Genomic DNA, 13,572 nt, shown 5'->3' with positions numbered 1-13,572 from the left:
GGATGAAGAAGTTGAATAATGGGAGACAGAGGGAAGACTGAAGAGAGGGAAGCGGACCCCAACAAGGCTGCATGAGAAGCTCAAATAATGGGGTCAAACGGACAGCACATCATTTCCTGGAGGGGCATGATGAAGACTCCGGAGTCCAAGTGTAGAATGGGCGCACCTCGCAGATGAGAGGCTTAGCGGGGGGAATGCTGTTGAATCAAGGAAAGGCTTTTTTAGGCTGCTATCTTTCTCTCTCCAGGCGACTGACAGCCTGCATGGTCTGGTGAAGGTGCAGGGGAATAAGAGTGTGCTAGACTGTTATTTAAATATGGCGCCGGGATCTTCAAACCCATCAGCTGAGGGTGGGCAGAAGAATCAGCTGCCGGCCCACTAGGAGAGTCGGAGGGGAACTCCCCCTGCATATTTAATAAGGTCCCGGGGGCTGAATCTAGTGCAGGATCTTGCTAGTCTGGTCAATAGGTCAGGCACCTCCGGAGCAGAACGCCACCACAATTAGTCTCAAAATAGGAGAATTCTGCCCAAGGTGTCAAACTGCTGCCAGGATGAAAATGTTGTGATCAACTGTTTGGATGAAATTTGCTGTACAGAACAAGAGGCACAGGACCCTGCTGTACCTAAAACCCTTCTCATTTACTGAACCAAAACCAGAATGCCGCTAATTTTGTGCAATAAATATCTCGGCTATTATTTTTAATATTTACTTGTATCTGTTGTACAAATATTTTCCTGTGTGTGGGGGGAAAAGATTACATTGATGCCTTTATACTTTGAATATTCTATACACCTTAGGTCTTCTGTCATTTGGTGTGAAGGAGTCCGCTTGGGTTACCAAAATATTTACGGCCATCAACATCGTGGTTCTTATATTTGTTATTATCACGGGATTTGTGAAGGGAGACACTGAGAACTGGAAGATCAGCGAAGAAGCGCTCATAAATTTCACAGCCATTACAAAGTAAGTTTGTTAAAAGGAACTGGATACAACAGACCTAATTAATTCTGATACTTATTTGTTCATTGAAAAAAATTTTTTTTTTTTTTTTTTTAAGAGTACCCAATTCTATTTCTTCCAATCAAGGGGCAATTTAGCATGGCCAATCCATCTAACCTGCACATCGTTTCGGGTTGTGGGGTGAGACCCACACAGAGACAGGGAGAATGTGCAGTTATTTATACATTTGAAGCAGTGGGTTCTTTAATTTGAAAAAGTGTTGAATCTTGCAGCAAAATATTTTATAGTTGAGAAACACAATTTTGGTTAATTATTTACCTTTCTGAGGACTTCCGGTGGCGGCGATGTTCGAGTGAGCTGCACATTCGGCAGGCTCTCAGTCTGGCGGGACTTTAGGGGCTGATTCCCCACATTAGCGGGACCACAGAGCGGCAAAAAGGCGGCCGCGAAAGTGCTGGAGAGCGGGCTGCAACCTATGGAACCGCGGGAGTCCAGGAAGCAGAGGAAGAGAGAGAGAAAGGGACAGAAGCAAAGAGCAGGAGAAACTGACCTGGAACTTAAGATGGCGGACGCACGGACCTCGGACTCAGCAATCCAGCAGGCGCTGGATAACATGCTCCAGGTGATGAAAGGTAGTTTTGAGTCACTGAAGTGGGACAGTTTGGACCCAATCCAGAAAGCGGTGGATCAGCTGAGCCAGAGGCTGGATGCTCAAGATGCAAATGTTAAGGAGCTGGGAGAGGCAGTGGAGGAGCAGGCGGATGCGCAGACGATTGCGGCGTTAGAAGTTGACGGGCTGAAGGAGCGGCAAAGAAGATTGCTGGACAGACTGGAGGAGTTGGAGAATAGAGCCCGCAGGAACAATCTGAGGATCATCGGCCTCCCGGAGGGGGCTGAGGGAGCTGATGCCGCAGCGTTTGTAGCAGACCTGGTGATGCACTGATGGGGGCTGAAGCCTTTCCGCGACCGCCGGAGCTGGAGGGGGCATACAGAGTGCAGGCGAGGCAGGGGCGGCCGGGGGGGACCCCCCGTCCGATGGTGATGAGGTTCCACAGGACCTAAGCCAGGAGGTGGCTCGCCGGCGAGCAGCCTTTAAACAAGTCAAGGAGGTACTGTTCAAGAAGCACGTGAAGTTTGGTCTGCTGTTCCCGGCCATCTTTGGGTCACGCATCAGGGTCAACACCACTACTTCTCCAAGCCTGAAGAAGCGATAGACTTTGCGAGAGATCAGGGGCTGGTCCCGAAAAGAGGTCCCACGGGCGCGAATTAGGACCCGAGAACTACCGTATGAAGGGACGCCGAATGTGCCTGGACACAAGCGGGACATTTGGGACACTTCCCTTTGTTTTTGTTACTGGTTTTTTTTTCTTTTGTTTTTGTTCTCTTCCTCTTTTTTCCTTTTCGTGTGGGTTTTTACTTTTTGTTGGGCTCGCTGAGGGCACCGGAGCCGGTATTGTAACTAAGGGTGGCAAGGGGGGTTGAGGACGTGGATTGGGGGTTTTTGTTTTACGGATGTCTATGCCTTCCTGTGCCAGTGCATTTTCTCCAGTGGGTTGGAGAGGGGGATGGGGCGCCGGGGAGTGGGGATGAGGTCGGGGAAACAATGGAAATGAGACAGGGGGTGCCGGAGTGATGAGTCACCGGGCTAGAAGATTGCCTAGTCAAGGGAGTCAGGTGGGGGGGGGGGGAGAGAATACAGCCAGTGGATGGCAGGGGTGGGGTTACCGGGGGATATGGCTAGTGGGGGGAGGGGGGGGGTTGTTCTGCTGACGTGGGAGGGATTTGAAGTAGACAGTAGGAAGGAGGTTGAGGGTGGAGGCAGCCAAGAGGCGGGCCACGAATGGTGCAACACGCGGGCCGGGGGCCGGCCCGAGAAAGGCTATGGCTGACCGGCGTTTTGGGGGGGGGGGGGTTGTGCCCCCCAACCAGGCTGATCACCTGGAATGTCAGGGGACTGAATGGGTCGGTTAAGAGGGCGTGGGTGTTCGCGCACTTGCGGGCTCTAAGGGCGGACGTAATTATGTTGCAGGAGACACATCTGAAAGTGTCTGACCAGACTAGGCTAAGGAAGCCAGGTCTTCTACTTGGACTTGGACTCGAAGTCCAGGGGGTGGCAATCATGATCAACAAGCGGATGCAATTTGAGGCGGAGGGCATAGCCGCAGACAGGGGGGGCAGACACCTGATGGTAAGGGGCAGACTGGAGGGGAGAAGAGTGGTACTGGTGAATATATATGCCCCGAACTGGGATGACGTGGATTTTATTAAAAGAGTCCTGGGGAAGATCCCGGACCTGGACTCTCGTAGGCTAATAATGGGGGGGGTACTTTAACATGGTCCTTGATCCGGCGCTGGATCGGTCGTGTCCCAGAACGGGTAGACTCTCGCCAATGGCAAGGGAGCTGAAAGGGTTTATGGAGCAAATGGAGGCAGTGGACCCCTGGAGAGCCAGACAGCTGACGGGAAGGGGCTACTCGTTTTACTCGCACGTCCATAAAGTATATTCTAGGATAGACTTCTTTGTCCTAAGCAGAGACTGTATAGGGGAGGTAAAGATCACGGAATATTTGGCAATCACTATCTCGGACCATGCCCCGCACTGGGTAGACCTGCAGGTCGGAGGGGCGAAGCACCAACGCCCACAATGGAGGCTAGACGTGGGACTGCTGTCGGAGGAGGGGATCTGTGAGAGGCTTCGGAGGTGTATGCAAAATTGTTTGCAGGTGAATGATACGGGGGAGGTCTCAGCGGCGACCCTGTGGAAGGCGCTAAAGGCAGTAGTACGGGGAGAGTTGATCTCAATTGGGGCCCACAGGGCCAAGGCGGACAGGGTAGAGATGGACAGATTGGTTAGGGAAATATGTCGGATAGATGAGGAACACGCGGAGTCCCCGGGGGAGGTTTTACTCCGGGAGAGGCAGAGACTACAGGCGGAACTGGGGGCGCTATTCACGAATAGGGCCGTGGAACAGCTTAGGAAGGCGAGGGGCATGGTGTACGAGCATGGGGAAAAGGCTAGCAGATTGTCAGCGCAGCAACTCAGGAAGAGGGAGGCAGCCAGGGAAATAAGTAGAGTGATGGATCGGGAGGGGTGCAGAGTGGAGGACCCGGCAGGATTGAATAAGGTATTCCGGGACTTCTATAGCAAGCTGTACACTTCGGAGCCTCCAGAAGAACCGGAGGAGATGAAAAGGTTTCTGGACGGGTTAACATTCCCAATAGTAGGTGGGGGGCGAGTGGATGAGCTGGGGGTCCCTGATTAGAGTGGAGGAGGTATTGGGGGGCCTAAAGGCCATGCAGTCGGGGAAGTCCCCGGGGCCGGATGGATACCCAGTAGAGTTCTATAGGAAGTTCTCTGAGTTAGTGGGCCCGGTCTTGGCGAGGGTTTTCAATGAGGCAAGGAACAGAGGGACCCTGCTGCCGCCGATGTCGCAAGCCACTATATCACTGATATTGAAGCGGGATAAAGATCCGGAAGCATGCGGGTCCTACAGGCCAATCTCCCTGATCAATGTAGATGCCAAGCTCCTGGCAAAGGTATTGGCGATCAGAATTGAGGACTGCGTACCGGAGGTGATTGGGGATGACCAAACTGGGTTCGTGAAAGGCACGCAGCTGTCGGCCAACTTGAGAAGATTACTTAATGTGATAATGATGCCCCCAACGGGCAGGGAGGTGGAGGTAGTGGTGGCGATGGATGCCGAGAAGGCCTTTGACCGGATGGAGTGGGGCTATCTATGGGAGGTGCTCGGACGGTTTGGGTTCGGGGAGGGACTGGTGAATTGGATCAAGTTATTATATCAGGCCCCCAAGGCCAGCATCAGGTCAAACAGAGAAGTGTCAGAGTATTTTAGACTATACCGTGGGACAAGACAGGACTGCCCGCTCTCTCCGCTGCTGTTTGCGCTGACCATGGAGCCGCTGGCGATTGCGCTGAGAGCCGCAAAGGGATGGAAGGGGATGGTTAGGGGCGGGGTGGAACATAGGGTCTCTCTTTATGCGGACGACCTGCTCCTGTACGTGTCGGACCCAGTGGCCGGGATGGGAAGTATACTGGAAATGTTGAGGAAGTTCGGCCAGTTCTCAGGATACAAATTAAATATGGCCAAGAGTGAAATGTTTGTGGTCCAGGCAAGGGGCCAGGAGAACAGATTGAGAGGGCTACCATTTAGGCTGGTTGAGGAAAATTTCCGGTACTTGGGGATACAGGTGGCCCGAGACTGGGGCAGGCTGCACAAGTTAAATTTGGCCAGGGTGGTGGAGCAAATGAAGGGAGAGTTTCGGAGATGGGATGCACTCCCGCTGTCGCTGGCAGGGAGGGTGCAGACTGTAAAGATAACAATCCTCCCTAGATTCCTGTTTATTTTTCAGTGCCTCCCGATCTTTATCCCATAGTCCTTCTTCAAAAAGGTTAACAAGATGATCATGAGCTTTGTCTGGGTGGGAAAATCCCCGCGGGTGAAGAAGGCGATGCTTGAGAGGAGCGAGAGAGGCCTGGCTTTGCCGAGCCTGATTAACTATTACTGGGTGGCTAATATCGCTATGATAAGGAAGTGGATGGTGGGTACGGGGTCTATCTGGGAGCGGGTGGAGGCGGCTTCGTGCAGGGGCTCCAGCTTGGCAGCCCTGGTCACGGCTCCTCTACCGCTGCCGCCGGCCAGGTACGCCACCAGCCTGCTAGTGGTGGGGACCCTGCGGATATGGGGCCAGTGGAGGAGGCATGTAGGGGAGATGGGGGCGTCTGTCTGGGCGCCAATCTGCGACAACCATCGGTTTGCCCCCGGGAGTATGGATGGGGGGTTTCAGGCATGACAGCGGGCGGGGGTGGGGAGGGTGGGCGATATGTTCCTGGAAGGGAGCTTTGCGTATTTGAGGAGCTTGGAGGAGAAATTTGGTCTGGTAAGGAGAAATTATTTCAGTTGCGGGACTTTGTCCGTAGACAGGTCCCATCCTTCCCACGCCTCCCGCCATTGGGGATCCAAGACAGAATAGTCTCTAGAGGGAAAGGAGGGGAGGGTAGAGTCTCTGATATTTATAAGGTGCTCATGAAGGAGGAAGGGTCCCTCCTTTGCGGGGATCATGTTCCGGGTGCTAAAAACAACGGTGGCGATGGGTCCAGGGGTGGCAATTTTTGGGGTTTCGGAAGACCCGAGAGTCCAGAGTGAGAAAGAGGCCGATGTTTTGGCCTTTGCTTCCCTGATAGCCCGGCGACGAATATTATTGGCGTGGAGGGACTTAAAGCCCCCAAAGACTGAGTTGTGGCTTTCGGACATGTCGAGTTTTCTGGGTATGGAAAAGATTAAGTTCGCCTTGAGGGGATCTGTACAGGGGTTCACCCGAAGGTGGCAACCATTCATTGTCTTCTTTGCGGGAGAGTGAGCGTCAGCAGGGGGGGTGGGGGGGGGGGGGGGGGGGGGGGGTGTTAGAGTAGAGTAGAGTAGGAGGGATAAATTGGCGGGTAGTGCCGGTGGGAGAGGAGCGGGCTTGTGCAGTATGTTACGATTGAAGTATTGAATATACGTGGATGTTTGCACATTTTTGCCTTTTTTGCTTTCTTTCGGTTGATGTCTGTAACTGTTTACAATGCCAAAAAACTACCTCAATAAAATTGTTTGTTTTAAAAAAAAATAATTTACCTTTCTGCAGTTAATGCAGCACGCAGTTTACAGTTTATACAGTGTGTAGTGGTGAGTGGCCTTTTTGTCAAGGATGGTTTTAAATAAAGTAGACCATGTGGCACACAGCTAGTGCATCAAATTGGTATCTTATGCCAGGCAATATCACCTGACTTTGCAGCTGGTTGGCAAGGCCACTGCTCCCACAGAAAGTGCCAGCCATTGGGCTGAATTGTAACAACCCTTTGGGGAAGAGCTGGGAAAGTGTTGTGGGGAATTGGGGAGAATTGGGGGGGGGGTCAGCCGATCATGTTGTTTTGTTCATCAAGTAATGTAGTACAAATACATGAAGGGCCTGTGTAATAAGATGATGTCTGATGTAAAGTTTGGTTCTGCAAAAAAATGTTCTGGTCGTTAATAATTATAGCAGGTTACACATCATGGAGACTTTAATGTCATGTGGTAACCATTGGTGAAAATACACTTCTCCAGTCAGGACTTTCAATTAAAAGGATATATGTGAAGCAAGCAAATCATTTTACAATGCTTGTGTTAATGAAAACTTACAAATCATTTGGGCAGCATGGTAGCACAGTGGTTAGCACTGTGGCTTCACAGCGCCAGGGTCCCAGGTTCGATTCCCTGCTGGGTCACTGTCTGTGCGGAGTCTACACGTTCTCCCCTTATCTGCGTGGGTTTTCCCCGGGTGCTCCGGTTTCCTCCCACAGTCCAAGGACGAGCAGGTTAGGTGGATTGGCCATGCTAAATTGCCCTTAGCGTCCATAAAGGTTAGGAGGGGTTATTGAGTTACGGGGATAGGGTGAAAGTGAGGGCTTAAGTGGGTCGGTGCAGACTTGATGGTCCAAATGGCCTCCTTCTGCACTGTATGTTCTAAGTTCTAGCGGAAATCTCAGTCTCAAAAAAATGTCTAACAAAATCGAAGGAATAAGGACTTGCAAAAATATAGCACCTGTACCATTTTACTTTTAGGAGTTGGTAGAAACCAGACCTGCTTAGGAACACCTTAAATTGGGAGTGGATAACGGGTGGGTGAGGCTAAGGGACTTCACTTACTTTCGGGAGCCGAGAGGAACCTGGCCTGTGTTGGAGCACCTTACATCAGAAGTCTTCAGGAGCTTAGTGATTTTGCGCAAAAAAAAACACACAGGATGTGAAAATGGTAATCTAATTGGTTGGTGAAAATCTGTGGTTAGGGGCTATCTGTAAATAACTGAAAATTAAAAATAAAAGTAAAAGCAAAGTTTTTTTTAGTAAATGTAACTACTTAAATTTAATTAAGAGACACAAGCTGAAGGGAAGTGAAGGCATGGCAGGGGCCTCACGGTAGCATGGTGGTTAGCATCAATGCTTCACAGCGCCAGGGTCCCAGTTTGATTCCCGGCTGGGTCACTGTCTGTGTGGAGTCTGCACGTCCTCCCTGTGTGTGCGTGGGTTTCCTCCGGGTGCTCCGGTTTCCTCCCACAGTCCAAAGATGTGCGGGTTAGGTGGATTGGCCATGCTAAATTGCCCGTAGTGTAAGGTTAATGGGGGGATTATTGGGTTACGGGTATACAGGTTACGTGGGTTTAAGTAGGGTGATCATTGCTCGGCACAACATCGAGGGCCGAAGGGCCTGTTCTGTGCTGTACTGTTCTATGTTCTATGTTCTAGGGCAGCTCAGCTTTGTGAAATGCTCATCCTGTAACAAGTGGAAAGTCATGGACATTTTGTACGGCCCAGTCGACCACATGTGCAGGAATTGTCACCACCTGCAGAAACTTGAGCTCCAGGTTTCAGAGCCACACCTGGAGTTACTATGGTGCAGCCATACGACTGAGAATTACATGGGCAGCACCTTTGGGGATATGGTCACCCGCAGGTTAATACTGAGTAGGCAGAGATGGAATGAGTGACTGCCAGGCAGTCTAGCACGACCAGGTGGACAAGTCCCCTGAGTCTAACTCACTTTCTAACAACTCTTGGATACTGGTGAGGGTGGTGCTTCCTCAGAGGAGTATAGCAAGAGCCAAGTCCATGGCAGCACAAGAGACTCAGCTGCACAGGTGTCGGAGATTCAGTAGTTAGAGGAACAGACAAGCGATTTTGCGGTCATAGACGCGACTCCAAGATGGTATGTTGTCCCCCTGGTGCCGGGGTCAAGACTATCACTGAGCAGCTGCAGGACATTTCTATGGGGGAAGGTGAAAAGCTTGAGGTCGCAGTCCACATTGGTACCAACGAAATAGGTAGAAAGAGGGATGAGGTCCTGAAAACAGATTTTAGGGAGTTAGGAATAGAGATTGAAAAGCTGGACCTCAAAATCTCATGATTAATTCCAGTTCCATGTGCCAGTGGCAATTAAAATGTAATTCCAACAGTAACACTACACTCTGTATGCTCACCCGATGCCTGTGCCTATGTATTTACATTGTGTATTTTTGCATGTCTATTGTTTTTTCATGTATGGAACGATCTGTCTGGATTGTTATCATAACAATATTTTTCACTGTACCTCGTTACACATGACAAATCAAATTCAATTCAATTCAGTTGAGTATAGAAATAGGGTGATTGAGTGAATACACGCTGGAGAAATGGTATAGGAGGGGAGGGCTTTGGATTTCTGGGGCATTGGGGCCAGTTCAGAGGTAGATGGTACTTGGTGGACAGGTTGCCCTTAGCAGGACTGGGACTTATATCTCCGCTGGGAGATTGTTAGTGCTGTTGGGGAGGATTTAAACTAGCTTGCCAGAGGATTGGGAACCTGAGATAGGAGAGGAGAGAATAGGATAGAAATGAGCTGGTAATGGGAGTACAAAAGTGGAAGGTAGCAAGAACAAAGTTCAGCATAAAATAGAGTCAACATACAGAATAATGTTAAATAGGCAGAATTAAAGGCACTTTATCTGAATGCATGCAGTATTCACAAGATAGATGGCACAAATAGAGGTAAACTGGTATGATATAATTGCCATGATGGAGAGGTGGTTTCAGGATGACCAAGGCTGCAAACTAAATATTAATGGGTATTCAACATTTAGGAAGGACAGGCAAAAAAGAAAAGGAGGTTGAGTAGCACAGATAACCAGGGATGAGATTAGTACATTATTGAGAGGATCTTAGACCGGAAGAACAAGATATGGAATCAGTTAGGGTGGAGCTAAGAAACCTCAAGGAGCAGCAAACATTAGTGTGAGTTGTTTATAAGCCACCAAAAAGTAGTGGTAATATAGGGCTCTGCAAAAATTATGAAATTGGAGGTCCATGCAACAAAAGTAATGCAGCAATCATGGGAAACACCAATCTGCATATGGACTGGGTACTATGAGCACTAATACCATGGAGAACAAATTCCTGTAATGTATATGAGATGGATTTCTAGAACACTATGTTATGGAATCAACTAAGGAACAGACCATTTTAGATCTAGTATTGTGCAATGTGAGATGGCTAATTAATAATCTTGTCGTGAAAGAACCCTTAGGGAAAATTGACCATAATATGAGAGAATTTTCCATTAAGTTTTAAAATGTTGCCATTTGATACAAAACTAGGGACTTCAATCTAAACAAAGGAAGGTATGAGGGGCAAATTGGCTGTAGTGGATTAGGGCAACACAATAAAAGGTATGCCAGTAGACAGGCAATGGCTAGTATTTAAAGAGCTAATGCATGGTTTACAACAAATATACATTTTTTTAAGCCACAAAACCAACAGGAAATGTGAATCAACCATGGCTGACATGGGAAGTTAAGTATTGTATTTGATCAAAGGAAGAGGCTTATCAAGTTGTGAAATAAAAACTAGTAAGCCTGAGAATTGGGAGCATTTAAGAATTCAGAAAAGGAGGACCAAGAAACTAATAAAGAATAGGAGAATAGAATATGAATGTAAACTAGCGAGGAACATAAAAATTGACTGTAAAAGCTTCAATAGATACGTAAAAAGGAAAGAATTAGCAAGGACAAATGTGGGTTCATTATAAGCAGAGACAGGAGAATGTATAATGGAACATAGGGAAATGGCACAAAAGTTAAATATTTACTTTGTGTCTTCATGGAGGAAGATACAAGGAATCTCTCTGAAATAATAGCAAATCAAGGGTTTAGTCAGAATGAGGGACTGAAAGAAATTGGTATTAGTAAAAAAAATAGTTTTTGAGAAATTAAAGGGATTGAAAGTTGAGGGACTCAATGATTTACATCCCATTGTGTTTAATCAGGTACCAAGAGATAACATGCACTAATGTTCTATAGATCCTGGTATGGTGCCTGCAGATTGGAAGGTAGCAAATGTAAACCCACTACATAAAAAAGTGAAAGAGAAAACGGGGAACTATAGACCTGCTAGCCTGACATCACGAGTGGAGAGAATATTAGAATCTATTGTAAAGGATGTGTTAACCGGACACTGAGAAAATAATGATCTGATTGGGCAGAATCGACATGGATTTATGAAAAGAAAATCCTATTTTACAAACCTGTTGGAGTTTCTTTGAGAGTATAACCAACAGAATAGATAAGGGAAAGCCAGTAGTTATGGTATATTTGGGTTTTCAGAAGGTTTATGATTAGGCCTCATATACGTTTGCAACCAAAGTGAGAGCACGCGGTATAGGGGGTAATATTCTGGCATTGATTGAGGGTTAGTTAACTATCAGGAAACAGAGAGTAGAGGAGTTGATGGAGTGGGAGGGAGCCCCGAACAGGGAGGTGAAGCAGAAGAGGGGAGAGGGAGGCCGCTGTCCTGGCCTTCTCCTCCCTGGTGGCCCGGAGACGGATTTTGCTGGGATGGAGGGACTCAGATCCCCCAATGTCAGGTGTGTGGGTCACCAATATGGCAGGGTTTCTCAGTCTGGAAAAGTTCGCCTTGAGAGGATCAACTCAGGGGTTTCGCCCAGAGATGGCAACCGTTCATCAACTTCTTCAAAGAAAATTAAATGTCGTCAGCAGTAAGGGGTGGGTGTGGGAAAAGGTGGGGGGGGGGGAAGAAAATAGGAGGCATGGCTGTGTTAGATAAGGACAGGAACTCAGTATATGAGTAATTAGGGAATAGGATGTGGGATATAGGAGACATTGCTTTTTAGTTTTTTGGCATGTGTCGGCCCACACGGTTGTTTAAGAAATGTTCATGTGTTAAACTGAAAATTACAAATGCTTTCTAAAAAAAAAAGAAAACAGAGTAGGAATAAATGGATCATTCTCAGGTTGCAGGCTCTGACTTATGGAGTACTGGAAGGTTTCCCAATATCCTTGGGCCCCAGCTGTTCACAATGGATCAATGGTTTAGATGTGGGGACTAATTGTAACATTTCTCAATTTGTGGATGACGCAAAACTAGATGGGAATGTGAGTTGTAAGGAGGATGCAAAGACGCTTCAAGGGGATTTAGACATGCAAAGTGAAAGGGCAAAAATATGGGGCGCGATTCTCCGCAAATGCGGAGATTCGTGAAGGCTGCCGTGAAACTGGCTGTGTTTCACGGCAGCCTCCGCGCCCCCTCCCGGGACCGATTCTGCTCCCCGGTCGGGGCTAGCAGTGGGGCCCCGTGAACCTCGGCATCGCAGGCTTAGCGAACTTCGCTAAGCCCGCGCGCCAATGGTAACGGCGGCTGACGCGCACGATGACGTCAGCCGCGCATGCGCGGATTGGACGGCTCCAACCCGCGCATGAGCGGATGACGTCATCACGCATATGCGTGAAACCCGAGCATGCGCGGGCCGTTATGCCCCTCAGCCGCCCCGCGGACTGATCCAGCGGGGCGGCGGAGGAACAAAGAGTGCGTGGGGTTCGGACCCGCTGCCCGCGATCGGTGCCGTGGTGCGGCCGTGCCAATCGGTGCCATGGTTCTCGAGACCTGCACTTTGCGGCCGTTTTCACGAACTGTGAGAGCAGGTGTGTTGGAGTTCGTGAAAACGGCCATAAAGGCCTGGGAAATCGGCCCATCGGATAGGGGAGAATCGCTGCTCACCGTTGCATGTCGTGGGGCGGCCATGGGGGGGGGAGAATAGCGGGAGGTCGGGAAAAATGTCGGGAAGGCCCTCCCGCTATTCTCCGACCCGTCGTGGGGGGCGGAGAATCGCGCCCATGGTAGATGGGATATAGTGTGGAAATGTGTGAGGTTAACGACTTTGGTAGGAGAAATGGAGTGTTACGATCCTAATTGATGTTATAACTAGACGGGAAGTTCTGAGAATGGAACTCTGGCCCAAAAAACTGTAACTTTTACGTTTATTTAGAAAACATGGAGGAACGGAGTCACTGGACTGCTAATTAGTTTTGACAATAAGGAAAAACATTTATTGAACACGAAAAATTGGATTATTATACAATACTCCTTTAGTCCCCCCCCCCCTTTAGCTTAGCAAATACTCACATTTTTAAAGATTAACATGGATTACAAAGTACATCTTAACTTACTTTAGTCTCATTGCACAAAAAGTCAATTTTAAATACACAAGATGATTGTGGTCAAATACACGCACCCCGCTCTGAACCCAAATTAGTGTCTGTGCATTTTTCTTCAAAATTCCCCCCAAATGATGATCACATGAGAGTTTCCAAAGTCCCTCCCAAAATCACACTTTAAAGTTTTCTCATAATAATGCTTTCCCTCAGCGGTTTGCATTCCGAAACCCAGTTAAGGTAGAACAAATTACATTTTTAAACAAAACTTTTGCTCAACTTTTAACAGTGAATCTAGTCCAGGATTTTCTAACACCCACCTTTTAGGTTTCCATTGTATTAACTACTTTTACACAAACTCCAAAATCCAGCCACTGAATTCCATAGTTGTTTCAGCTGACGTTCCCCAGACTGTATTAAAATCTCACAAACTTGAAAAACACTTTGGGCGCAATTATCTGGCCTCGTTGCACTCTCGCTCTCGGTTCAGGTTTTTAAAAGGAATACTAATCGGCACCAGTGTGGCCACTTGTTGGGGAGGCCGCTGAACGATGGGAGGGCATTGGATATGGGATCGCTCCCAATTAATTGT

The 13,572-nt window shown here is 48.5% G+C and overlaps 1 protein-coding gene across 3 annotated transcripts in view; it reads left to right on the top strand.

The window, feature by feature from the left end:
* Positions 1–13,572, top strand: part of slc7a2 (solute carrier family 7 member 2) — a 211,002-nt gene that overhangs the window by 137,846 nt on the left and 59,584 nt on the right. For all 3 annotated transcript variants that reach the window (XM_038791096.1, XM_038791097.1, XM_038791095.1), the window contains exon 4: positions 799–964. In XM_038791096.1, the coding sequence (XP_038647024.1) occupies positions 799–964 (166 nt within the window). The remainder of the gene's footprint in view (positions 1–798; positions 965–13,572) is intronic.

The sequence above is a fragment of the Scyliorhinus canicula genome, chromosome 3 (genome assembly GCF_902713615.1).
Source record: "Scyliorhinus canicula chromosome 3, sScyCan1.1, whole genome shotgun sequence".
In the NCBI taxonomy this organism is placed as follows: domain Eukaryota; kingdom Metazoa; phylum Chordata; class Chondrichthyes; order Carcharhiniformes; family Scyliorhinidae; genus Scyliorhinus; species Scyliorhinus canicula.
This window is presented reverse-complemented; position numbering and strand designations above follow the sequence as displayed.